Source organism: Chanodichthys erythropterus, chromosome 5 (assembly GCF_024489055.1).
Source record: "Chanodichthys erythropterus isolate Z2021 chromosome 5, ASM2448905v1, whole genome shotgun sequence".
Classification (NCBI taxonomy): Eukaryota; Metazoa; Chordata; class Actinopteri; order Cypriniformes; family Xenocyprididae; genus Chanodichthys; species Chanodichthys erythropterus.
In genome coordinates, this window is record NC_090225.1 from 9,252,412 (window position 1) to 9,280,290 (window position 27,879).

A 27,879-nucleotide genomic window follows, 5' to 3' on the forward strand; every position below is an offset into this window, starting at 1 on the left:
CGGAGCACATCTCATTCTACCCATCTGCATATAGATTAGGGACACACACACACACACATACGTATGTACATGGAACAAAGACATAATGACAAAATTTGGTCTCTTATGAAAAGCTAATTTTTTGCATAAAATCGAAGCGTCTGAATAATATTACAGCATTTTGACCTGATTTTCAAAAACATGTAAACATCCTCTGTTTGTTTTTATAATTTCATGCACCGTAAACATCCTTCAGATGAGTATAGCATTCATTAATAATTTTTAATTATAGCTGATAGCACCTTTTAATCTTAAATGTGCGCACACACACACACGCATTCAAAATCTCACAACTTGAGTTTGCTGCTCCCATTGTGCACGTTCTTATTGCCCAAACCCTCTTGTCCACGTCGCCTTCACAATGAGGGTGTGAAAGGCCTTAATAATGAGTGTGTGTGTTTCTGTGTGCCTAAGGGTAATAAGCAGTGAATGTAGTGTGTGTGTGTGTGTGTGTGGTCGAGAGAGCCAGAGTAATGAACAGCGGATCTTATTGAGTGCTCAGAAGGAGGCTTAAGCAGCCTGCTGAAAGCATTAGGGATGTTAATCTGTTGGACTCACAGATCATCCCATAATCAAGCCGGCAAGACAACACTCCATTAACGCAGAGCAGAGTTAACATCAGGAGCCGTCTCTCCCAGCCTGCCTGTGCGAGCTCTGACATCTCACTCGAGGAAAAGCCGCAGTGTCCACATAACACGCACACATGCAGACAATGCGTTCGGGCTGAGAACATCATCCGTCTAATTCAGCTAATGAATCAGCACAAGGGGTCAGAAGTCATGCCCTGGGAACCAAAATGCTGACTCTTCGGACATATTGCCTCTCCACCATTTTGGTTTAGAGAGGTTTCTCAGAATGATAATTCCAAATGTGTTAATTAAATTGCAGGTTGGGGAACTAGATGTGACTCATAAGAACATTTGAGCTTTTTTCTTTGCTTAACCGTTCCAATCCGGCCTAGCTGATACGGATGTGGTTTCATTTCTCACTGTGGAGCTGATAATGGAACACTTTAGAATGTGTCAGTCGTTGCCTTGTTAACTCAAGAGTTTATCGGAGATATAAGTGACCAGTCCTGAGCTGCAACATCACTAAACGCAATCTACGAGCATGGTTCAGCACCAGCCATGCTGAGATTTCTGGTCTGAGAACGGTTTGTAATTGTGCTGTGTCATTACCAGGCTCTAGTGGAAATATAACTGGAACCATTCCTTGGTGTTCTTAGAACCGTTTGGCCCAACGGTGGAAAAGCGGCTTTTGACAAAACCCTTGCGAGGGACCACTTTTCTAAAACATAATAGCAGCGGCTATATGATTTCATTAATAAAGACCCATTTATACTGTGTAAGTAGTTTTAAGCATCATATTATAAAGATGTCATGCTGTTTACAAATTTAATTGGCTTTTATATTGCACTTAATTTGTATAACATTAAATTGAAATCAAAAGTCATGCGTTTTTATTTATTTATTTCAAAAAGGGACAGTGTACATTATCAACATTCATGAATATTAATGAGTTTGCTTAGAAAGAGATCCACAAATCTTTAAAATAAAATAATATTTTTTTATTAACTTCATGATTCCCATATACCATCTTCCATCCAGTCCGTAGAAAGCAAATTGACACTAAAAATATCAAATTCATAAAAATAAAATACGGTAACACTTTATTTTATAGTGTCATTGTTACATATGTTACATGCAGTTTCTATAGTAATAAATTATGCATAATTACATGCCACTAACTCTAAACCAAATCAAACCCTAATCTAACCCTATTGTAAGTACATGTAGTTACTTAATATTACTCAGTACTAAAATGTATAATTAGTGTAACAAAGACACCTTAAAATAAAGTGTGTATATCCTATTTTTTAAACACACTCAGAAATTCTTACATGTTTACTTTAACAGCCATTAAAAATATATTTTGTGAATTTTTCCCCCCTTGCATCCCCCTAATGGTGCTTTTCCACTGCGTGGTACTGCTCGGCTCTGTATGGCACGGCTCGCTTTACTTTCAGTTTTCTTTTTCATTGCAGTTAGTACCGCTTCAAAGTGGGAGGGATTATAGACTGATTGTCATAGTTGCCCCATCTCTACTGCTGCGGATCTACTCCTCATCTACCAACGAGTCTCCACCTCATCTACTGACCACGATACAGCCATTTCTTTTTTCAAGTTGTGTGCAACAGTCGTTTAAAGCAGTTAAATACGGCATGCTTGGAACCTCAACTGAGGTAGTACTATTTAAGCGAGCTGTACCGAGACGTCCCATGCAGTGTGAAAGTGCCAAAATAAGAGACTGGATTTGTACTTTTGAGAATCATTTTAATGTGCATTTTTAGAATGGCATTGACCTTTGAAGCTGAATGGTGCAACTTCTGCACCGCTAGTTGCACCAAATGCACTTGTAAAAGAAAGAACTGTCTGTCATCGGATAGCTTTGGCCCAAACTCATGCTGTTGGTTCCATATTGTGTTACACCCACTTGGGCCACTTAAACAGATTGCGGTTCTGTTTTGGTGCCACTAGTAGTTCACACTTCACCGGCAAAATATTGATATTAAAATGTTGCCATAAATGCATGGAAAACCTCTCAAACCTTTAATATTTTTCCTTTTTTTTTTTTTGGCAGATTGCCACAGTTCAAAGAGGAGGCCAAGAGTTATGTGGGCACTAACATGAAGAAGGTAAATATAAAATCCCCCCCAGATCTCCATTCTCCCTCCACACCCGTTACACCTGTTTCCCATCTGCCTTCTTCATTTCTCATTTACTTTATGAGCTTTTTTACTTAGAGGTCTCCATAATCCATAAGTGAGGTCAGTTGCTGTTGCATAATTATTATACCTGTGTGTGTGTGTGTGTGTGTGTGTGTGTGTGTGTGTGTGTGTGTGTGTGTGTGTGTGTGTGTGTGTGTGTGTGTGTGTGTGTGTGTGTGTGTGTGTGTGTGTGTGTGTGTGTGTGTGTGTGCTTGTATGTGTGTGTGTGTTATCCATCAGTTCAGGAGATGGAAATAGTATCTAGTGAGAGTTAACTGTGTTTTTCAGCCACAGTTGGTTTTGTATTTAAAAAACCTCTGCTCCTTTTCATTGCAATTATTCAGGGATCATAGCCTCTCACTTCTCCTGTCTTTTCATACCTGATTGTTGTTGAGTTCATCTTTTGCCCGTTTGCCTGTTCCAACTCGCAGATCCCAGGCTGTATTCTGGACACACAGGATTTTATTTATGCAGAGCAGCCTAGAAACACCAATCAGACGGGCTTAGAGAGGGTATAGCACATTTACATGCATTAAAACAGCAGTTTTATTGGGTTGCAGCAAGTGCATTTAAATACGCCGGGACGCATGGCTTTGTTTCAGTGCATGGTGGGGAGATTCGCTAAGGAATTAAAGCAACCATTTGTCATAGCAACAAAACATGATGATCTTTTTAAAGTGATTTAAAGGGATATTCTGGGTTCAATACAATTTAAGCTATTTTGACAACATCTGCAGCAATTTTGTCTTGTTCCTTCAGTTCAATCACATGTACACGGTCAGGCAAAATTTTGGAATAATTAATTTTTTGTGTTTTTGAAAGAAGTCTCTTATGCTCAGCAAGACTGCATTTATTTGATAAAACAGTTAAAACGGTAAGATTGTGAAATATTATTTCACTTTAAAAGAACTGCTTCTATTTTAATATATTTTAAAATGTATAAGATGGCAAAGCTGAATTTTCAGCTGCTATTATTCCAATGTTCAAGGTCACATGATCCTTCAGAAATCATTCTAATATGCTAATTTTGTGCTTAATTATTATTGGTTCTTAATTATTAAAGGGTGAAAATGAAAATTCAGTCATTTATTACTCGCCCTCATGCCGTTCCACACCTGTAAGACCTTCGTTAATCTTCGGAATACAAATTAAGATATTTTTGTTGAAATCCGATGGCTTAGTCATTCCTCCATAGCCAGCAATGGCATTTCCTCTCTCAAGATCCATTAATGCACTAAAACATATTTAAATCAGCTCATGTGAGTACAGTGGTTCAATATTAATATTATAAAGTTTTTTTTTTTTTATCTTTCTTACCCCAAACATTTGAATAGTGGTGTATTGTGATTTCCACAAAATATTAAGTAGCAAAAAAAATATTTTCAAAAAAATTTGTTTTCAAAATTAATAAAACAGAATGTTTCTTAAGCAGCAAATCAGCATGTTAGAATGATTTCTGAAGGATCATGTGACACTGAAGACTGGAGTAATGATGTTGAAAATTCGGCTTTGCCAACACATGAATAAATTACTTTTTATGATATACAAAGTTCTTTTAAATTGGAATAATATTTCACAGTATTTCAAAGCATTCTGGAGACTTTGCAGGCAGAAATGTTTTGCCCAAATACTTCTGTTGGTAACACTTTACAATAAGATTCATTAGTTAAACATTTGTTAATGTATAACTAACATAAACTAACCATGAGCAATACATTTGCTACTGTAGTTACTAATCTTTGTTAATGTTAGTTAATCAAAATAGTTGTTCATTGTTTGTTCATGTTACTTCACAGTGCATTAACTAATGTAAACAAGATTTTAATAATGTTTCAGTAAATATTGAATTTAACATTAACAAAGATTAATAAATGCTGCATATAAGTGCTGTTCATTATTAGTTCATGTTAACTAATGTAGTTAGCTAATGAACCTTATTGTAAAGTGTTACTCTTCTATTTTTCTAGACAAAAAAAAAAAGTTTTATCTCAGCTGAAAAATGTGCTTGAAAATGTAAATAAAACATTAATATTACTAGTCACAGACAAGAATAACAAACAGTTGTATACTTTTAAAACTGTGCAACATTTATTCCAGAGCAGTTCTTTGCCAAATAAACATCCCTTGGAAGTCCATTACTGTACATGCATTAAAACTTAAAGTCTTAATGATAGTCTGTGATAATCAACATTGTGCCACAGATGCTGTCAACAGAACTTAACTTGTGCTAAACCCAAAACATCCATTCAAAAAAGGAAGTAGTTATTTATTTGTATTGTTAGCCGAACCTGTTAATAATGAATCTCTAGTGTATTGTGAATATGGAAATATTAGGGTTTGTGACTTAAACTTCAATCGAGTGTGTGAAAGTGAAATTACAGAGCCATCTCAGTCTAAATGAGGAGTATTAGCTGAACAGTCATGGGTAAACAATGTAACATAGTTTAGGTCTAGCTTTATACTTTATGCAAAAGAGTTATTGAGGTGAAACCACATCAGGACTTTTATTTTCATATTTTCATTTTGGTTCCATAGTTTCATTTGAATGTTACTTTCTATATTTGAATGTATATTCTTTTGAATGGGTCTTTTTTTTTAAAATCTTCAAAGACCAGAAATCCTATTTGACTGCCATTTTGCATGCTCTGTGTGTTCCTGGTCTGTTCATTGCACCCATTATCTTTATCCTTGGTTAGTCTCCCCGAGTAATACATGTTTATTTGTAACGTATGCTGAGGTGCTACCCCCCCCCCTCCCCCCCACCCCCCCCGTTTCCCCTCAGAGATGCACTGGGTTACTGTCGTTGAATGGGTGTGTTACTGATAATGAGAGTGTGCACGGATGTCGTCCTGGTATGCGTGTTGGTTTCTCCCATGTATACCCCATGCATGTAGTTGTATATGTGCTCCCATGTCATGTGTCTCTCTCTGAGCTTGAGACATGTCCATCACTAATCCTGGGGCCTGCCCCTTTTCTCCTGAGGCTTACAATATCTTATGGAAAAACAAACGAGTGCAGGTAAGGAAGAAGAGATCATCACCGATCAGACTCACTTTAACCTTGTACAACCCCAATTATATTTAACTATGACAGTGTTTTGACAGTATTACACTTCCAGTTTTAAAGTCTTTTGTTAAATTTTTGGTCTCATCTTGAGGTTAGAATTAATTGAATACATTTTTTATTCCTCCATTTTTGGGAAGGGTGTTAAAGGCAGTAGAACAAGCTGAGACAAGCATTAGATGGTTACACTGTGATACATTTTAATGCATTTAATACACCTACAGTACAGCTGTAGTTCTAAATAGAGTTGGGAATTTGTGAATGATTTTGGATCCATTAATGGCTCTTGAACCACTGCATTCTTCTGCCAATGTGTATGAAACCCCCACACTAAAATGATTTATAACAATTACTCATAAACATTTATGAACGGCCCTACTGTGAGCTGGTTGTTAATGATATATGCTTTTGTTGAAGCTGTCAGTGCATTATGTCAGCTTATTTGTTTAAATAATCATTTTATTACCCATGATTCTGAAAAGAACTATAGTCAAGATTCATGTTTGGATTTGTCACAGTTCGTCATTATTTAGTTGCAAATACCACAAGTTGCGTCTTGAAGGAACACAATCTGGCTGTATTACACTTTCGTTTGACTAAAATATAGTAATAAAGTAACTTTCAGCCCCCCTTTTTTATCCAGTGCAGAAGTGTGCATGGTTGCCAGGTTGGGACACTGGGTGGGAAAATGCATTTATTTAAGATAAAAGCTCTGTTTGAGGGATTTAAACTCTTGACATCTGCTTGTTACTAATTGAAAATAACGGAAATAGAAAAAAAACAAAAAACGTTTTCTGGATAAAGACCCTGCGGACCAATAACACAAAATGGTACTTCTGTTCACCATGGTGATATTTAATTGAAAATGCAGTGCAACATTATGCGTACAATCCCTATTTTCAGCCATTACTATCACAAACGTGCTAATTTGTTACTATAAAAACCTTTATCTTCGCTCAGTTAAAATCAGTTGTTACTTGGAGTGTGGAAGTTTTGGGTTAAAAATGGTCCAAAAAATCTTTTGTAGAACCTCATTGTTCTGTTGTTTTTTCTATTCTGTGTGTAAGGGTGCACTACTGTAATAGATGCTTCTTCAAAAAAAATAAAATAAATGTTAATGCAGTTAAGGAACTGGAAAAAGGATAGTTATGTTTCTTTCGCTCCCCATCCCTATACAGATAATGCCATTTAAGAATCAAGTAAATTGGATGAAAATTGCCGACTTTGTGTTTATCAGTATATAAACTCACAAAGACCAATCACCTCAGCATACGTACAGATCCAAAAGTTTTTCTTTAAAAATGACATGTCTGAATATGATTGTTTATGCATCTGTTTGTGTGTTGGCATTTTTTTTTAAAGATAATTTGAGGTATAGTGAGATTTTGTTCTCATCTTTCCCCTCCTGCGTTGTTCTTGTGTGCAGTGAACTGCAGCATTTGGCTTGATTTAATAAGTCCATGTTTGTTTTGAAGCTGAAGATGAGAGCCGGGGGAATGAGCGAGTCGTCCAAGTGGAAGAAACAGAAGCGTTCTCCCCGCCCTCCTCGTCACATGGTGCGCAGTCCCTCAGGACAGATGGATCCAGCCCAGTCCAGTACCCTCACCAACAACCTGTCAGGTATACCGTCATGTTAAATTGAGTTGAGCAATCTAGCCTAAAAATTCTTGTTGTTTTTCAGTCTTTAGATTGCATTTGACACATGCAGCATCAATGTTAATGTATTTGCTCTAAATTGGCTTGAAAGGGTAATTTATTTTTTCTTCAAACCAATTAGATTGAAAATGGGTACTGACCACACATTTTACAAGATAAGGATCTGCAGACGCTTTCATTTTATAATTTTGAAGTTTAGGTGCCTTGCTCAAGGGCACCTCAGTCATTGAACCCATTGAACCCGCAACCTTCGGGTTACCAGTCTGACTCTCTAACCATTAGGCCACGACTGCCTTACTTTCGCTTTGTCGCGTCCAGTGTAGACATGGTGAGATTACAAATAACTGTACTTTCCAGTGCTTGGCACTGCTGTATATTTCAATAAAAGATATTATAAAAAAATGGCAACCTGTTGAGAATAATTCACAAAACAGTCCGTTGTGAAATGTGAAGAACAAACAAAAACTTTACCTGTCAGTCACTCTGGCACATGATTAAAAATAAATGTCCAAGTATCATCAGGTTATGTTTACCACAGACCTTATTTTACTATTTTAAATTGAAAAACCCCAATATAAAAACCCATAGGAAAATCTTGAGCAATCCATTGGTGAATTAGTCTTTTGGGTTTTGACATCATTTGACATCATCCCTGCAGCATTCTATGAAATGCTCAGATTGCTCAAAAATTGTACATTAATATCATTTCAATATGATTACTAAAATTTATTTTGGCAGAAAAATCATGCTATGAATATACAGTTTATCGGCTTGATATGTTAAGAAAAGCGTGTTGGTTATTCTGTCCTCATACCCATGTGTCTCTTTCAGGTGGAGTTCCCTTTATAGAGCAGCACAGTGGAGGCTCTTCTACTCTTCCTTGTTCAGACAGTGCAGCTTCCTCCATCTCCAGCCCCACCACTGACAGTGGCTTAGACAATGGCTCTAAAACCACCTCAAAGGAAGATCTCACAGACCTGGAGCAGAGCAGCTCAACGGCCACTACTCCCATGACACCCTCCGCAGAGCCAGGCAGACTGGAATCGCAGGTAACCCTCAAACCATCTGTAAACTATCCAAGTACATGTGTTCTGAGCTTGATGGTATGGTGTGTGGTGTCATCAGTGTGAAGGCAGGGAAGTGGAGCGTGCCCATTCAGCCTCAGTGGAGTCCATTCCTGAAGTCCTGGAAGACAGAGACTTGCTGGCTGACCAGTCTGATTCGGCATCGGTTCACGACATGGACTACGTGAACCCCAGAGGAGTGCGCTTCACGCAGTCCACCCAGAAAGAGGGTAAGAGAAATAGTGTTCCCAAAATTCTGTACTTCAAGGACCGGATATACACACGGCAAAGTGTTTTCCCCTTCTTCGCTTGGGGGTAAAAAGAACTGTTTAGTTGCACATCCTGACACCGTCCATGCTACTGGGAGCAGCGTTTAGATGATTGTTAATATGTTCTGTGTGCTTTCCTTTCAGTAACAAAATAAACACACTACTTAAATGACAGAGGTGAGAAAACTACAGTTAAGAAAGCATCTGATCATAGCATTATGGATATGTTTGCACCGGCTCTGCAATTCGGCACTCAAGTCACGTAACGTCATGTCACATTTATTTATATAACACTTTATACAATAGATTGCTTAAAAGCAAGCAGCTTTAGAGTATTAAACATGAAAAAAACAGTGTCAGTGTCACTTTCAATTAGAATTACAACTTCATTTCTGCTATAAAGCAGCTCTCCAGTTCATGTTTTTACTCATGTCTGAGCTTGACAGACTAAACAAAAGAAATAAACCGGAGATTTCCACGTTAAAGAAGGTGGAGCCCCAGAGACCTTGTCCCTATTGCATAGTCGCCACAGGCCAATTTTAGTTCAAAGGTGTTTATCCTCCAGAGTGAACCTTTTCAAAAAGTTCACTTTGGCAAGCTGTTTCAAACTCCCGAAACGGAAATTCATTTTGGCCTAATTTTGTTAGAAATGACGTCACACCAGTTTGTTCTTCAATTTCACTTGAAGAAGTGCAATTGGAGTCCGATTGTGTTTTTCCAGGTGCTGCTTTAATCCCGTATGGTCTCCCGTGTCTGAGAGAGCTCTTCCGGTTCCTCATCTCTCTCACCAACCCACATGACCGCCATAACTCTGATGTGATGATGCACATGGGCCTCCAGCTGTTGAATGTGGCCCTAGAAGCTGCACACATCTCCCCCTACCAGTCGTTGCTCTGTCTGGTCAAAGATGAGCTCTGTAGACACCTCATACAGGTAAAAATTTGTTCTTCTCTATCTTAACTTGTGCATTTCTCTAGGGTTTTTCACACTTGAAATAGTTAACCCTTCTTAATCCCGGGTAAATGGAATTCTGGGTTATCTTGCTTCACGTTTCACAATGGGCACAATTTACAACTAATCCTAGGTATTCACAAGCTGTGGTTTCACACTGTAAATTCCTAAACCCTGGGTTAATGTTCCTATTTGCAAGTTTGCGGTGTCATTGGCATTGATTAGACTAATGCAGCATGTGACCCATTTACATAAAGGCTCTAAAATTGCACATTCTTATATTATATATTGCTGACTGTACTGTCAATTTTATACGGGATTTAGAACGACAATAACCCAGGGTTAAGCACATTGAACCATTATTTTACTTTCAGCTGTACTAAATAATTTACATGTATCTCTTTCTAGTTGTTAAACGTGGACAGAATGAATCTGTATGCCGCCTCCATACGTGTGTGCTTTCTTCTCTTTGAAAGTATGCGAGAACATCTCAAGTTCCAGCTTGAGGTAGGTGACTGAATGATCTTTCTGTGGTGAGATAAATGCCATCTCAGATGCAGGACTTCACTCTTTATATGCCTCCACAGATGTACCTGAAGAAGCTAATGGACATCATTACCTCAGAGAACCCTAAAATGCCCTATGAGATGAAGGAGATGGCCCTGGAGGCCATTGTACAGCTCTGGAGAATCCCCAGCTTTGTCACAGAGCTCTATATAAATTATGACTGTGACTTTTACTGCTCCAACCTGTTTGAGGACCTCACCAAACTGCTCTCTAAGGTGAGCCACTCCAACTCTGGACATCCTGCTAGCAGGGACTTATGAGAAAGAATTCCTGAAAATTTCTCACATTAATAATTATGAAGTTATGTTGATTATATGTTGTGTTATTATGTTTTCAGAATGCCTTTCCAGTGTCTGGGCAGCTCTACACTACACATCTCCTCTCTCTTGAAGCCCTGCTAACAGTGATTGACAGCACAGAGGCTCATTGTCAGGCCAAAGTGCTCAACAGTGCTGCACAGCAGGACCAATCAGAATCAACAACTGTAGAAGGAGACAGTTCAGTCAATACAATCACCGATTCAACCACAGGTGGGCCGAATCAGGAGTCCCACGATGGACACTAACAGAAGTGCTGTAGTAAATGAAGAGTACCAAGTAAACTATAGTTAATGAAGGAGCTTAACTGTTTCTCATAATGGCAAACTCTTCTGTCGTTCACTCCATACAGAGGCTGTACCAGGTTCTAATGGGCAGAATGCTGTGGTGTCGGAGACGAGGGCAGCCTGTCCTCCCACCAGCGGTCATCTGATGGCAGAGAAGATGAGGTTCGGCAGACAGGACCAGGAGGAGACGGAAACAGGTACTTTACTGATGTTTTGCCTATCAAATGCAAAAACAGCTAGAACAACATACTAACTGATTTACAGTAAACATTTGAGGATTTAGAGTAATCAAATTTTGAGTAATCTAATTTGTCTTAATCCAGCGGAGAAGAAAAGCTTGAAGAAGCCTCAGCGTTTCACCAGCTGTCTTCCAGATTCTCAGGAACTTTTAGAGATCAAGAGCAAGAAGAAGGTGACCGTACTTTCATCTGCAGTTCTTTGATTTTTACACTTGTGAATATTAAAACCTTCAAATTTGCACTTTGATGACATTTTTCTTGTTTTTTTTGGTTTCAAAGCTTCTGATCACGGGTACAGAGCAGTTCAATCAGAAGCCCAAGAAGGGCATTCAGATCCTGCAGGAGAAAGGCCTGCTCAGCAGCCCCATGGACAATAATGAGGTGGCCCAGTGGTTGAGAGAGAATCCCCGCCTGGACAAGAAGATGATTGGAGAGTTTATCAGTGACCGCAGGAACACCGACCTGCTGGACAGTTTTGTCAAGTAAACCTTTTCTTTTTCACTTTTTTTTTTTTTTGGTGCAAGGGTTTGGCTAGCTTTTTATCTTCATAAATAGTTTTCTATTTATGAAAAAGTCCTTGTGATGGTTAATTGACTTGTAGTGGTGTGTTTGAGGCGTGCACTAACCCCCTCTGGCACGTCTACGCCAGAAAACAGCACTTGCAAGTTGAGCTTCGCCGACCCGACACAATCTCGCCTCATGTTCACGTTCACGCGTGAGAGACAAAATGCTTTACGGTAATTCAAAAACAATGTATATATTGTGACTTTATAAGACAATTTCGAAAATTACCCACCTCCATCGAGATTTCTTGTACTGTATTTGCAAAACTAATGCGCTGGTGAGCGTTAGTCATTGTAGTCCAGAGCTGCGCTTGGAGTATTTACGACAGTGTGATTCACTGAAGGAACCTGTAGGGGGAGCTTCGCAAATCTTACTGAGTTGCGCTTTAAATCAGTGTTCTCAAACTCATATTCCTGGAGGGCCACAGCTCTGCACAGTTTAGCTCCAACCAGTTCCAACTCAGCTGCTTGGAAGTTTCTAGTAATCCTGAAGACCTTGATTAGCTGGATCAGGTGTGTTTGATTAGGGTTGGAGCAAAACTGTGCAGAGTTGTGGTCCTCCAGGAATTGAGTTTGAGACCACTGGTTTAAATTATGGTGATTTAAATTTAATAGAATTGATTTCACTGTAAAATCTTACTGTATTGCAATATTAAAAATGTAAAGGAAATGACCACTGAAAACCACAAGATTCATTTAAAGGGATAGTTCACCCAAAAATATATTTTTTTCAATGTTCCGAATGTTCAGGCTTCAAAAAGTTCATAAAGATATCTTAAAAGTAATCAATATGAATCAAGCAGTTTAATCCAAGTCTTCTAAAGAGACGTGATCGCTTTATATGATAAATAGATTTTTGTAACAATTTTTTCTTTACTGTTACTTCTGACCCTAAATAAGTTTTAATTTCTTGCAAAAAAAAAAAAAATCTTAAGGAAAGTATTAGAATACTGTATTAAAGTATAAAAAACTGGGTGAGAATATGCATACTTTTTCTGAAAATGTTTTCATGGTTCTAAATAAGAGTTATTGGGATCTTAAAGAGGGCCTTAACTAAAGAAGCTGAGTTGGTTGTTCTGTTTAAGTTCATCAATGCCAATTTGTTTTTCAAACGCTCATGTAATTGTCTAACGCCTGAAAATTGGATGTGGTCTTCTAGCTTTAGATTTTCTTCCCACTAATGATTACTCTCAGGCTTAAAGTGACTGTCAATATGGAGTTTGAGATAATTATACCTTTACAGATATTTTAAGGCCATCTCTATCTCTTCCTCAGCACGTTCGCCTTCCAGGGCCTGCGCATAGATGAGGCGCTCCGCTTGTATCTGGAGGCATTCCGTCTTCCTGGCGAAGCGCCTGTCATTCATCGCCTCTTGGAAACCTTCACTGACAACTGGCATGTAAGTCAGCTGCCACACACACACACACAAGCATGGACTGACATGAATATATATTCACACACACACATATACTCTTTAAATAGGTTGTAGGTTCGCTTTAGTCACAGACACAAGCATTCTTACAGTTCTTCCATTACCACACTCCAAGGCAATCCTGGCCACCAACTGGCCCCATCATCAGGTAATTAGGGACAGTGGAACAGCAGTTCACTTGGGATCAAGGACAGGGTCATTAGTCATGCAGGTAATCGGGGAAGAGGAAAATGTTGCACTGGGAAGTGAGACACATCCATCTGCCTTGCAGTAAGCAGCTCAGGCAATCCGAGGACATTTCGAACACGCTCACTTACGTGCATATTAAAGGCAGCTCTCTGTGTGTGACCTGGAAAGTATCCGTAGTAATTTCTTTTCTTAGTCACCATTCTCAATCACTGTGAATGAGCTCATGTGCTTATGCCACATAGACATGGGGGTTGTGCCCTCCACGATGCAGCAATGTATCAAAACGGGGATGGAGTCAGTGTCTGACATTTACACTGGCAGAAGATCCCGGAAGAATTACTGTGCCCTTTTATATTTTTCTTGTGTGAATGATCCTTCAAAACGCGCCTGTAAAGATGAGCATACATATTAGGTGATTTGATGATGCTATTCTTGCAGTCAGTTGAATGGCCTTGTTCTCTTGTGTGCAGAAAGTAAACGGTAATCCCTTCCAGACAAACGACGCTGGCTTTGCCCTGGCTTATGCCGTCATCATGCTAAACACCGATCAGCACAACCATAACGTTCGAAAGCAGAACATCCCCATGACGTTGGAGGTGAGAGAAACATGTTCCTTTTACCATTGGGAATATCCAGAAGTCATTCACATGTTCAGGGCCACACACGCAATCTCTCTCTCTGAGAGATCAGTTTCAGCTCTTTGCCTTAACAATATAAGATAAGTGTATTACATGTTATGCATTTAAGTGTGTTATAAAACCATCTGTCTAGATTTGCCACACATTCAGATTACTGTTATGCAGCCATGCCTCACTTTTATGTGCTTCAAACAACTGGCCTGAATTTAATGGGGCTTTAAGGTCACATTAAATACAGAGATATCAGCCACAGCAGTCACACATGTACAAACATATTATTAAGGAGTTTACTTGCATCATTTGAAGGAAGAACACTTTAATGTAATGTAAAGGTGACGCATGAATTTTCAGTGTCTGCTTTTACTGTATATCAGACTTACCCACATTTAAATCTTTTATGCTCTGCAAAAAAAAAAAAAAAAACTAATTCTCTAAACTTAACAACAAGAAATATAGTAAGCAAGTACCAGTGGCCCAATGTATCACAGGACCCAATAAAGGATCATATTATAAAATGATCAGTTACGGTCTCGTTAAGGTAATCCAAAAATTCTATTATTACCATAATGCAAAAAACATTTACTCTCATTGTTGTAATACAAACAGAATCCCATTGTCATTACCATAATGCAAAACAAAAAGTGAAAACCATTAAAAATTTTGGGATCAGTAAATTTTTTTAAAAATGATTTGAAAGACATCTAACTAAAGCTGCACTTATTTGATCATAAATACAGTGTAGACAGTAATATTGTGAAATATTATTACATAACTGAATTTTCAGCATCTTTCAGTGTCACATGATCCTGCTGCAATAATTCTGATATTCTGATTTGCTGCTCAGTAAACATTTCTTATAAATTATTCAAAAGAAAGTTATATAAATAGAAATCTTTATATTCTATTATGTCACTTTTGACCAATTTTGCATGTCCTTGCCAAATAAAAGTGTATATATATATATATAAAAAAAAAAAAAAAAAGATTCTTACGGACCACAAACTTTTGAACAGTAGTGTATATATTTGTGTATTTTAACTGTAGCCTTTTTGCAGCATTATAGGTATTTCTATAAATACAGTACTGTAATAAAATTAATATTTACTGTATTACTGTAATGAAATGTAGTAAAAACCTGAGCAAAAATATACTTACTTTTCTTGAAAACGTTTTATGGTCCTAAAACTTGGAGTAAAAATTTTATTGCAAAATTTCTTATTTGTATTTTATTTTATTTTGGCATGAAATTGGACGTGTTTTCATAAGATTCAGCCTTAGATATGTTGCTGCAGCTGGTGGCATCCATTTAAACAGATGACCACACAAACCTTCCTGCTAAAAGCACTGGTGTTGTATAGGAATACAGGGAGCAGTGGGAATGGTAATCAGCAGGTATTCAGCCTGGGCACAGAGGGGATAAGCGGCGACAGAGTGAAAGGCGAGCAGCAGGAGACGAGGCAGGACTGGGCTTTTGGCAGACGGCGCGTCCAGCTGTCTTGTCTCTGTGTCAGCTAGCGTGTGTGCGTCTGCTGCTCCTCTCCAGCCATGGAAAATGCAGTCCTGGAAAGACCCTCCGTCCCTCTGTTTACTCCTCTGTTTATTTCTCCTTCTGTTCATCTCTCTCTCTCGGGGGGGAGCTCAGGTTTCCCTTGCTTTACCTGCCATTAAGAAAGTATGCAGTAAAACAGTGGCCTAACGCCATCACTCAGCAGCGGACGTCTGTGTGTTTATTTGAGCTGAGGTTGGCCTTAGACCAGCCTGCTTAACACTAACACCTATTAAGTGACACCAGCAGTAATAAACCGAGACCAATTATTGGATTTGAAAGGTGATAGTTGGAGGATGTCGCTGTAATTGGATGGAATGAAGGCATTTTAATCAGTTTCCTCCTCCTGTTTGTTGTTTTATTTTATTTGTTTAGCAATTCAAGAAGAATCTCAAAGGTGTGAATGGAGGAAATGACTTTGATCAAGACATGCTGGAAGACATCTACAACGCCATCAAGTTAGTGCTTGCTTATGTATAGTTTTCATTATCTCTTGTTGAAAAGTTATAATATAATTATATAAAATATATAAAATGGTGAAACTTTTACACAATACTTTTTCATCGGTAACTTTTTCAAAATTAAGGATGTATTTACCCAGAGCCAGAGAGAGTTTACATGCAGTCACTGTATCTTACATTTGTTGATAATGGACAAGTGGCTCACAAACTTAAACATTTGATTTTCAGTGATGTATTACATTTTGCTAATGCAAATTCTGATATAAATTTGACACAAAGATAAAGTTATCAGTCTGGCTGATATACAGTACTGTATATGATATTGTAGAAATTGTGATAATGACTATCCTAGTATGCTATTGTTTGCCAACAAATGTTTATTTATCAGTTTGAATTTATAGCTGCTGTGGTGTTACATTTATAGCGGTGTAATTTCCATCTATTATTACAATTTAATAATAATAAATCATTTGCTGCTACTTTCAGTGCATGTGATTCGGTGCTCAGAAAAACATTATTTTCAATGTTAAAAACCGTTGTTCTGCTTAATTTTTGTGTAAACTGTGGAACAATTGAATCATTTTTTGGAACAATTGAATAGTAGTGTGTGTGTAAATGTGTTAAATATGTATGTATATATACATACACAAATAAGTACAAATCTAACCTGCTAAAAAGCTGAAAAAAGTCCTTATTGTTGAGCTCTGTTGTTTATTATCTCTGTTAAAAACTCCTTGTCTCTGGTCTTTAAGTGTGTGGATATAATAGCTCTTGCTAATGATGTATACAATGGCTCAGATGGGATAAGCTGAGATAAACGTATGTGGTCCTGCAGGAACGAGGAGATTGTGATGCCGGACGAGCAGACGGGGCTGGTGAAGGAGAACTATGTGTGGAGTGTTCTGCTGCACAGAGGAGCCTCTTCTGAAGGGTTATTCCTGCATGTGCCTGGCAGCAGTTACGACCGCGACCTCTTCACTATGACCTGGGGGCCGACCATTGCCGCCCTTTCCTACGTTTTTGACAAGAGCCTGGATGACACTATCATTCAGAAGGCCATCACTGGGTTCAGGTAAGACCCGCAGCTTAGTAGATCGGTTTCAGACACAGCCTTTGTATTATTCAAGTTGATTAGAGCGCATATTGCGAAGTAGATTGTGTATTTAGTGATTGTCAGACGTTTGTTTCTGCAAACGGTTAGGATTTTGATTATGATGTCACACTCCTTTTTGCTTTCAGGAAATGTGCCATGATCTCTGCACACTATGGCTTCAGTGACGTCTTTGATAACTTAATCATTTCACTCTGCAAGTTTACTACTCTCAGCTCTGAGGTAAGACCTGAAGCACCCCTGACCAGATGCATTCAGTTTCCTGCAGCAGCTTTAGGTCATGAGTAAAAAGATCTGATTGGGATTTGTGTGTCTTTAGTCTGTAGAGAACCTGCCCACCGTATTTGGCAGTAACAGGAAGGCTCAAGTTGCTGCCAAGACTGTGTTCAGCCTGGCCCATAATCATGGTGACATTTTACGAGAAGGATGGAAGAACATCATGGACTCCATGTTGCAGCTTTTCAGGGCTGAGCTCCTACCCAAGTCCATGGTTGAGGTGAGATGGGAGTGCCAACGTATCACTTGAAATCCCCTAACAAACACTTCTTGCTTAGAGGAAACCAACTGCATATAGCAGGCACATTGCTCCTTGATAAACTAGTCTTATTTAGATCAGGCAATAGTGCCACCTACTGTCATAAAGGAAGATCTGTTTAGATTTGTTAAATGAATGAATGTAAATTTTGACAAAATATTTCATTCTTGTTAAAAGGTTGAGGACTTTCTAGACCCTAATGAGAAGATTTCCTTACAGCGTGAAGAGACACCATCAAACAGGTATATTATATAGATGTTATCTGGAAGTACTTGAGCTTTTTTTTAATATATATATATATATATATATATATATATATATATATATATATATATATATATATATATATATATATATATATATATATACATACATACATGCATACATGCATACACACATGCATACATACATACATACATACATACATACATCCATACATACATACATACATACATACATACATACATACATACATACATACATACATACATACATACATACATACATACATACATACATACATACATACATACATACATACATACATACATACATACATACTTACTTCCAGGTTGAAACAGGCTGCTTTTAATGATTGTTTAGCATTACGGCTCTAATGATGTTTTCCTAATGTGTTATATAATGTATTTTGTTAATTTTAGTTATTACTTAGTAATTATATAGTTATTACTTAGTTATTATACCTGTGGCTTCTAGTGCAGTAATAAATGCATTTTTTAAACTTTAATTTTTTTTTAAATATTTAAATTCAATTTGTCAGGCATGCTGTTGAAAACATCTTCACATTTGTGAAATGTGACATTTATAAGTAAAACTTTTTTTTTTTTTTTTAAATGTACATTTGACCATGCAAGAAAAAACATTTGATTCTACAAGATGCTGAAACATTCAAAATAAATGTTATCTGTATTGCATGGTTTTATTACAGTATCTTTTGACCAAACCTGTTTCTACCATGAGCAATGGTAGAATGTAATATATGTATGTAATCAATGTTCATGTATTTGGCTTTATATTTGTCACAGTGTTTATACTTTGTAAGTGAAAATCAGTTGTTCTGACTTTTGTGTGATGCCCTAGTGAAATACCAAAAGATTGACTGGGGGTCATTCAGCTTTTATTAGAGCCATAAAATTGATTGTGATCCATGAAATATAATTTTTGTCAAATTTTGAACCCCTGATTAGGAATTTTAGATCCTGGTGAAAAGCCGAAATTTAAACAACACACAGTTATGTAATTTTCAACTCAAATGTGTTTTTGAATGTAAATCTAAAACAATCCCAATTGAGGTGCTTTAAGATCTTGGAAATTTTTGTCAACAATAATTTAATCTTTTCCTTTCGACCACTGTACTTCTGTCAGGGGTGAGTCTGCTGTATTGAGTTTTGTGAGCTGGCTAACATTGAGTGAGCAATCTGGGCTCAGAGGCCCCTCCACTGAGAACCAGGAGGCCAAACAAGCTGCCCTGCTCTGCATTAAGGTACAGCCAACACATTTTGCTTACAAAAGACATTAGAAAGCAGTAGAAGGCCAGTCTGACTCGTTGTTCCATGTGTAAAATGCCATCACATGTGAATCAAAGAATTTTCTCACATTTATTTTGTCTTCACGTCAGCACTGTGACCCAGAGAAGCTGATTACAGAGAGCAAGTTTCTGCAGTTGGAGTCCTTACAGGAGCTCATGAAGGTGAGGTCCACATTTACAGACTGGGTGTATACAGAAACCATTTTCCTTAGTGTGTTTCTTACAGTCTTACTTTAAGGTTTGTTCATTATGTAATTTTTAATGTTTCCAGGCTCTCATCTCGGTGACACCTGATGAGGAAACGTATGATGAAGAAGATGCTGCTTTTTGTCTGGAGATGCTGCTACGTATTATTCTTGAAAACAGGTACTCCATGTATGAACATGCTGCATTACCGCATTGAGAATTTTCTATTTGACAAAGATATGGATGGCTATGTGTTTGCAGGGACAGAGTATCATGTGTATGGCAAACAGTACGTGATCACCTCTACCAGTTATGCGTCCATGCTAATGAGAGCTGCTTCCTGGTCGAGAGAGCAGTGGTGGGATTGCTCAGACTTGCTATACGCTTATTACGCAGAGAGGACATTGGCTCACAGGTACACACACTTGTCATGCACAACACAAACTCTTTCTGTCATTGTGTTAGCTGTGTAACAACACTGATTAACAGACCATAACAGAAAATAAATATAAAATATATATATATATATATATATATATATATATATATATATATATATATATATATATATATATATATATATATATATATATATATATATATATATATATATAAAAAATAGATACCATGTTAATTAGTAGTGTTGCAGAGTATAAAAGCGTAAAAACACAAACAGAAAGTGGGCGGCAAGGGCAGCTGAATTAGACCCTAAGCAGTTTCCTTCTTTTCTCTGCATAGGTTCTACTCTCTCTTCGCTTGCTGTTGATGATGAAGTCTCATGTCCTGTCCAGAGTCAGTCGAGAGGTGGCATACGGCTTGCATGAGCTGCTCAAAACCAATGCTGCAAACATCCACAGCACTGATGACTGGTACACGCTCTTTTCACTTGTGGAGTGCATTGGGGCTGGGGTCAAACCTCCGGCTGCCATGCAGGTTGCCAGCACGAACCCTGATAATGACACAGGTGATTCAGTCATTCCCAATTTTCAACCATTTTACATACTTCAAGACAGTTAAGAGTGGCTTGAAAGTCCTTTTCCAGATTGGCTTATCTTGTATCCTTTTGTTCCAGGTGCTCAGTCAGATAGTGAACTGAGTACATATCATCAGAGTGAAGTTAGTCTTGACCGGGGATACACGTCCGACTCTGAGGTTTACACTGAGCACGGTAAATCCAGAATACCCCGTTCAGCTACCGATGTGGATGTGGGCTGGCTAGTGGTGAGTGTTTACACCATACCCCAGACAGGAAACTAAATCCACCCTCACCTATGGGCAATATATATATTTTGCTTTGGATAGACATGTCCCCTAATATAAATTCTTTCTGTTTTGGGCAGGTTGGTAAAGATGACCTGGATGGATCTAAGGCAGCAGTGACCCTACCTTCAAAGCCACTGACCAATCCTCTCGTTAACCAGTACAGTTTAACTCTCGGGCAGGACATGGGTCTGCATGACACCAAGTCCCTCATCAAGTGTGTGGATTCGCTGTCCTTCATCGTTCGTGATGCTGCCCACGTCACTCCAGAAAACTTTGAGCTTTGTGTTAAAGCCATACGAGTGTTTGTGGAGGCTAGCCTTAATGGAGGTACGTATCTCTCAGAATTTAACAGGGGCTTGGGGTAAAAATGCCTCCTAAATTAATAAAAAAATCCCCCAAAAATATATGGGGAAGTTTTGTTATATTTATTAGATATGATTTGGATGTTTTTTCCTAAATATCACCACAAATGTGAATCTGTGTTTTTGAACAAATAGATTGAGCGAATCATTCAATGACCCATTCATAAAGACAGTTCCTTGCTTCATTCCTGAATGAATCAGCCATTTTAAATGAATTGTTTCAAAGACTCGCTCATTAAGACAGTGGCTTATTGCCACCTCCTGGCAGATTTAGTTATTTAAAAAAAAATTTCTCCATCATCTCATGTTTCTATATTCAACATTTTATGTTTAGGACACAAATCTCATAGCATTATTTATGCAATTGTAATTCCAGTGCAAATGCATTCATGCCACCTCTGAGCTGCATCATTTGATTGGTAACAACCCTATAGTATCATGTTATTCTAATTGAATTTGATTAAATGTAAATGTAATCAAAGCAAATTGATTAAATGTAAGAATTTGACAAAAGATGACACATACATTTAATAAGGTTAGAAATAGTTGCCCCTTTAAAGGTAAAAGTGCTTATGTATGCGATGTGAAACATTTCTTGCTTGCTTTCTTTATTGAATATGCTGTGCGATCTTCGACACTGAAACCTGCCAGCATCGTGTGAAACAAATAAATTATCTTGTCTCTTCTTTACATAAGCCATTGCTCCAGTTTGCACACTGCCTCAATAACAAAATATTCAATGTTGCAGCAATACAAATTAGATTTTATTTTATGATGGGTTTCATTCCAAACAAACCTTTTTGGAGGGCATTTTATTCAAACTTCATTTTGGAAGTTTGACTCCTTGAGGGATTAGAGTGTCTGCTTCACTTCCGTGGCTTTGTAATTGGATGTGTCAGTGCCTGTAAGCTCTTTAGTGCTGTATCTTGAGCTGTGCTCCACTGGTGAGTCATTTAACTCGGGGGCAATTCAACTGTCTTGTGTGCCCTCTCCATTTATCCTTCACTCTGCCTCTCAGTTCCTCTATCCGGGGTGGTCGGTGATCTACAGTAGGCTTAGTCAAGACTCATTCAGTTCTTTATAGCTCTGCTCTGCCAATCAGCATGGTCTTTTCATGAGCTAGAGGCCTCTGTTTATTTGGGAAGATACCTGCTGTCATCAGGGGCTTACATGCTCACTTTGAGGGCGGCAGATCAAAGTTTTAAGTTTTGAACATCTAATGGGCACAGCAATGTGATAATGATATGGTAGATATCTGCTTTATTCTCCTTCCATTGGAAACCAAACACTATATTTACGATACAATCCTAAAATTGACTGAGATATGTCTGAGACAGATTTTTCTAACCAGCAAATGTAAGGGTGTGAAGATGGGCAGTCACATGGAGAAAAGCTCGCTAGAAAATCAGCACCAGTGATTCATTCTCATAGCTTTGTTTGCGGTCATTATCAAACGGCATCGGATTTTACCATGCTTGACAGATGTGAGAATGGGGCGGCGTGTGCTTGAAAACTTAATTTGATTTTGCTTGTTAGTCACTCTGTTGATTGTTTCCACACCTTCCGCAGGGTACCGCACCCATGAGAAGAAAAAGAGCCACAAATACGACTCCAAATCCAGCCGGCTCCGAAAGAAGCCACGCGAGAAGGAAGGCGCATCGCGGAGAGCCAAAACGTCGAGTCAGCGGCCCGCCCGTTCCCATAGCGACGATGAGGAAGATGAGGGCGTGCCAGCCAGTTACCACACGGTGTCTTTTCAGGTTAGTCTGGACGTAAGTACAATGGCCCTTTCCCTAATTCCTAAATCTGTCCATCATCATGTTTGCAAATCTGTTTGGTGGGGGACGGGCATGGGGTCATTTCACATTTGAAACTCTGTAGTAGGAAAATATTTGTTTTGCTTTGAGGTTTGTTTAGTTTCTGACCTCATTTCTGATTTAGAGCTTTTACAATACAAAAAAAATTGTCAATACTAATGCCAGTAAAATTTCACATTTGCTGGAATACGATTCAATACAAGAACAAAAAAGAAAATCCTATTATGTACTGCATTCATTAAAAAAGTTAAATATTAGTTATTTACAATAACTACATTGTGTTAGTAAAAAAAAAGTAATAAATAAAATCTGAAAAATATGAACTGTCGTTTCAAGTAAAATTAAGTAAAAGTAGTCAAGTAAAAAAATAAAAATGTAAAACAAAACTAAAATTAAGCATATGTACTGTACTTTTACTGCTAATGTATTTTATTTATTATTTATTACCATATTTTGCTTAAAGAAATTCAAGCCTATTTTTATTTTTCATAAAAAATTGTAAATTATTTAAATCTATAAAGTACATTTGTAAAATCCAATTATCATAGTAGTATTTGTTGTACAGCTGTTAAAAAAATAATTTTCTGACCAGGATGATTTTTACAGTAATGACAGTGAGATTTTTTTTTTTTTAATGATAACATATTGATAGAAACAGGCTTTCAGGCTTCTTTTAAAATTTGACCTAGACATTTCTTTGTGATATTTACCCAGGGCAGCATGCTTTCCCCATCTTCATAACCTGATTGGTGCACATCAAAAACAATATCATGTTTTCGTTTTCTTTCCACCTGTTTACATGCCATGTCTCAGTATAACAATCATTTCTTTTGTCCCCATTAATAAGATGAATGTGAGTCTGTTAGGAAAGCAAATATTAATTTAATAGACCAGATATTCCCTGAGTGTTTAGCGATTATTAAAACAGCCTGTTTGCCCATGTAGTTGTTAGACCTGATGCATACACTGCACACACGAGCAGCCGGCATCTACAGCTCTTGGGCAGAGGAACAGCGCCATCTAGAGGATGCTGGCAGAAAAATCGAGGCGGACTCTCAAACACTGTGGTCCAGCTGCTGGTGTCCACTCCTTCAAGGTCAGAGACTGGCCAAAAAGTATATTACCAAGCCTTAGTGTCAATCAAAAATGCATACATATTTAGGTTTTGTTGTAAAAAAAGTAATATCTCTCACTTGTAATATCTGATGTAATTTTATTGAATTTATAAATGAAACTGGATGTTCAGAGATTCTCTTTAACATATGCATTTTGGCCTTGTAGGTATGGCTTGGTTGTGCTGTGATGCACGGAGACAAGTCCGCATGCAAGCTCTCACCTACCTACAGAGAGCACTTCTTGTACATGATCTACAAACTCTGGATGCGGTGGAGTGGGAGTCCTGCTTTAACAAGGTGAACTAGCTCTGTTTGTATCTGTAATTGATGAGTTTAACACGCATTTTCATTTTTGGGAAACAATTCCTTCAATAAAAAAGTACTGAGAAATGATGATGTCTCTTTCTTCAGGTCCTGTTTCCTCTGCTGACAAAACTCCTAGACAACATCAGTCCAGCTGATGTGGGCGGCATGGAAGAGACCAGGATGAGGGCCTGCACATTGCTTTCTAAAGTCTGGCATAGGATTTGTTTGCTCATTAATCCTAACTTAAACATGAATTAATTGAAAGGTGGTTATGCTGATTATTTCAGCATGTGATTTTGATAGGTGTTTTTGGTCTCCTCAGGTTTTCCTGCAGCATCTCTCTCCTCTGCTCTCTCTGCCCACTTTTGCTGCCCTCTGGCTCACCATTCTAGACTTCATGGACAAGTACATGCATGCTGGCTCCAGCGACCTTCTGGTGAGATGATCTCTGATGAGCATAAAGCCCAGAACACACCAAGCTGACGATCGGCCCTCGGGCAATGTCGGACCGCTTTTAAGCGTCAGCTGATTAAGTTTTTAAGATTACGTTTTCTCTGTGTATTCTGCACTGTTGGTTGTTTGGGGCATGTAGAATCGGCGTGGGGTGAGAGAGAGAACTCTGATGGCTGTTCAGTTTAGTGAATGAGTTGAAGTGTGAGAATAGCCAAACGAGTCAAGGTGGTATAGACAGAAGGCTGTTCTAATTTTACGTCATGTACCTTAATGTTTCTGGTGGATTGTTTAATATTAAACATGAGCCGAGTGGAATGTGGAATGAATGATATTCAAAACAGTAAGCACGCACTGCTTTGTTTACGGTTTGTTTATCTGCAGCCTGCAGTGCCGGTCTACCTTTCTGAATTACGAATATAGACAAATATATATGAAAAAAAAAATAGACAGCAGTCTCCTTACATGCAGACGCAGAACACGCGTTCTGGCTGACAGTCGGCTGTAGATCTCTCGGTGTGTTCACATGCAGTTTTTTTTTTTTTTTTTTTTTCTCAATGTTTATTTTTATTTTAACAAATGATACTGAAAAACAAATACATTATACAGAACAGTATATATATATAATAAATAAAAATATAATAATAATATACAAACATGTACATTCAGAATAATTTTTTAGCAGTACAAACATGTACATTCAGAATAATTTTTTAGCAGAAGTGTTCTCCACAAAGGTCAGCAAAGGTTGCCAGGTGATAAGAAATCTCTTATTTGACCCATTCATAGAACATCGCAGCTTTTCCAATTGTATGTTATACATCACATCTTTAATCCAATGTCCATATGTTGGAGGTGAAGAGTCTTTCCATTTGTACAAAATTAGCCTTCTAGCAAGAATTGTACAAAAAGCAATAACATCAGATGGATCTACTTGGATTATTATCTAGACTAGCAACTCCAAATATTGCTGTCGATATGTCTGGAGCAATAAATTTACCAAACATTTTAGAAAAGGTCTCAAAAATTTGGCCCCAGTATTCTAGCAGTTTCGGACATGACCAGAACATATAAAATAAAGTAGCAGGAGCTTGTTTACATCGGTCACAGTTAGGGTCTGCATCGCTTTTAAATTTAGCCAATCTGTCCTTGGACCAATGGAGACGATGTACAATTTTAAACTGGACAATCGTGTGCCTGAGGCTTATAGAGGATGAGTGTATTCTCCGGATTGCATCCTGCCACACATCGTCTGGTAGCTGATCCTCAATTTCTTTTTCCCATTTTTGTTTTAAAGATTCTAAGGCAGTCAGATTGTGTAGATTAAGTAGTCCATACACTTTACTTATGGACTGTTTTTCTACACATGTATTTAAGAATAGAATCAATGAGAGATGGAGCGGGACAATGAGGGAAACAGTTTGAATTTGATGACACAAAGCTTCTAAGTTGTAGATACCTAAAAAAGTGTGTATGAGGAATAGTACATTTTTGGACTAACTGTTCAAAAGAGGCAAATGTGTCATTGAAATACAAATCATGTAATAACCTAATGCCATTTTTTGACCGTATATCAAACGCTGCATCTGTCATAGGAGTAAATATGTAGTTCTGTACAACAGGTGAGGCAAGCGGAAGGTTGTTAAGTGCAAAATGACGTCTAAACTGAAACCAAATTTTTATAGCTTGTAGTACAACTGGGGAGAGTGTAAGGTTAGATACTGAATGTGCCAGTGGCAGCCTAGAGCAAAATACTGATAGAGGGTTGTATCGGATGGATGATTTCTCCATCTGTGCCCAGCTGGCTTTCTCATCTTCCCCCAGTAAGTATAGAATTGCGCTGATATTTACCGACCAGTAATAATATAAAAAGTTCGGAAGGGCAAGACCACCTAAACTGCGGGGCCTTTGTAATACTTTATCCATTGCCCTAGGGCGTTTTTTATTCCAAAACTTGTAATTTGAGTATTTAAATGACAAAAAAAAGATTTTGTGAGGAAAAATTGGTAAACATTGGAAAATGTATAAAAACTTGGGCAAAACAGTCATCTTAATTATGTTAATCCTTCCACCTAGGGAAAGGTGCAAAGAGTCCCACCTTTCAAAATCCTGCTTCATACTAGCTAAAAGAGGTTGATAATTGGCTTTATAAAGCTCTTTGAAGTTTTTCGTAAACCAGATCCCCATATATTTAAATTTTGTCGTAGTGATTTTAAAAGGTATTGAAAAAGCAAGCACGTCTGGAGTCATGGGGCCAATTGGCATAAGTTTATAACTTTATAACCAGACAGCTGACCAAATTCATTAAGTAAATTTAACAAATTCGGAAGACTTGATGATGGGTCAGAAATGAACAACAACATATCGTGCGCATATAGAGATACTTTGTTCAAAATCCCCCCTCCACATCCCCTTGACATTAGTAGAAATCCTCAAGGCTATGGCAAGGGGTTCAATTGCAATTGCAAAGAGGAGTGGCGATAGAGGACAGCCCTGCCTTGTACCACGTTTTAGCTAAAAAAAAAAGTGATATGTTATTATTAGTACGTACTGCAGCCAATGGGGCTGAATATAAAAGTTTAATCCAAGATATAAAGCTAGATCCGAAACCAAACTTTTTAAGAGTAAAGAAGAGAAAATCCCATTTCACTCGCCTTTTCAGCGTCAAGCGATAGAATAACTTCTAAAGTATTAGTCGGAGAGGGGCCATAAATTATATTAGCAAGACGTCTTGTATTGAAGAGTGTCGACTTTTAATAAAGCCCGTTTGGTCAGGTGAATAATCGCTGGAAGAGCATCCTCCAGTCGTCGGGCCAGGACCTTTGCTAAGATCTTAGTATCAGCATTCAAAAGTGAAATCGGGTGGTAAGAGCTACATTCTAAGGGATCTTTCTCCTTTTTAAGAATCAGAGAAATAACTGCTTGACGCATGGTAAAGAGTGAGATAACAAGGATTCTTCAAAGACAGATAGCAATAATGGGGAAAGTTGAGTAGAGAATTTTAAGAATTCAGTCGGATATCCATCTGGACCTGGGGTTTTGCTGGTCTGCATACATGCAGTTTTTTTTTTTTTGTTCTTATTTATATATATATATAAAATATAAAAATCCTGACGAGTGTGTCTGACTTTGGTGTA

General features: G+C 37.9%; 1 protein-coding gene across 10 annotated transcripts in view; it reads left to right on the top strand.

Annotated features, from left to right (window-relative positions):
- The window catches only part of gbf1 (golgi brefeldin A resistant guanine nucleotide exchange factor 1), a 91,435-nt gene that overhangs the window by 59,302 nt on the left and 4,254 nt on the right, over window positions 1-27,879 (top strand). For 5 of the 10 annotated variants that reach the window (XM_067385942.1, XM_067385941.1, XM_067385944.1 and 2 more), the window contains exons 8-37: window positions 2,680-2,734; window positions 7,345-7,489; window positions 8,357-8,574; window positions 8,651-8,819; window positions 9,547-9,791; window positions 10,218-10,316; window positions 10,397-10,591; window positions 10,714-10,906; window positions 11,046-11,177; window positions 11,304-11,392; window positions 11,499-11,701; window positions 13,058-13,181; window positions 13,874-13,999; window positions 15,963-16,045; window positions 16,884-17,120; window positions 17,288-17,381; window positions 17,479-17,655; window positions 17,872-17,936; window positions 19,081-19,198; window positions 19,334-19,405; window positions 19,515-19,609; window positions 19,691-19,844; window positions 20,168-20,393; window positions 20,502-20,650; window positions 20,770-21,019; window positions 22,624-22,826; window positions 23,817-23,967; window positions 24,153-24,283; window positions 24,398-24,499; window positions 24,615-24,728. In XM_067385942.1, the coding sequence (XP_067242043.1) occupies window positions 2,680-2,734; window positions 7,345-7,489; window positions 8,357-8,574; window positions 8,651-8,819; window positions 9,547-9,791; window positions 10,218-10,316; window positions 10,397-10,591; window positions 10,714-10,906; window positions 11,046-11,177; window positions 11,304-11,392; window positions 11,499-11,701; window positions 13,058-13,181; window positions 13,874-13,999; window positions 15,963-16,045; window positions 16,884-17,120; window positions 17,288-17,381; window positions 17,479-17,655; window positions 17,872-17,936; window positions 19,081-19,198; window positions 19,334-19,405; window positions 19,515-19,609; window positions 19,691-19,844; window positions 20,168-20,393; window positions 20,502-20,650; window positions 20,770-21,019; window positions 22,624-22,826; window positions 23,817-23,967; window positions 24,153-24,283; window positions 24,398-24,499; window positions 24,615-24,728 (4,414 nt within the window). Of the gene's footprint in view, window positions 1-2,679; window positions 2,735-3,237; window positions 3,319-7,344; window positions 7,490-8,356; window positions 8,575-8,650; window positions 8,820-9,546; window positions 9,792-10,217; window positions 10,317-10,396; window positions 10,592-10,713; window positions 10,907-11,045; window positions 11,178-11,303; window positions 11,393-11,498; window positions 11,702-13,057; window positions 13,182-13,873; window positions 14,000-15,962; window positions 16,046-16,883; window positions 17,121-17,287; window positions 17,382-17,478; window positions 17,656-17,871; window positions 17,937-19,080; window positions 19,199-19,333; window positions 19,406-19,514; window positions 19,610-19,690; window positions 19,845-20,167; window positions 20,394-20,501; window positions 20,651-20,769; window positions 21,020-22,623; window positions 22,827-23,816; window positions 23,968-24,152; window positions 24,284-24,397; window positions 24,500-24,614; window positions 24,729-27,879 lie in introns of all 10 variants that reach the window. The other 5 variants (XM_067385948.1, XM_067385949.1, XM_067385950.1 and 2 more) reach the window with 4 other exon arrangements.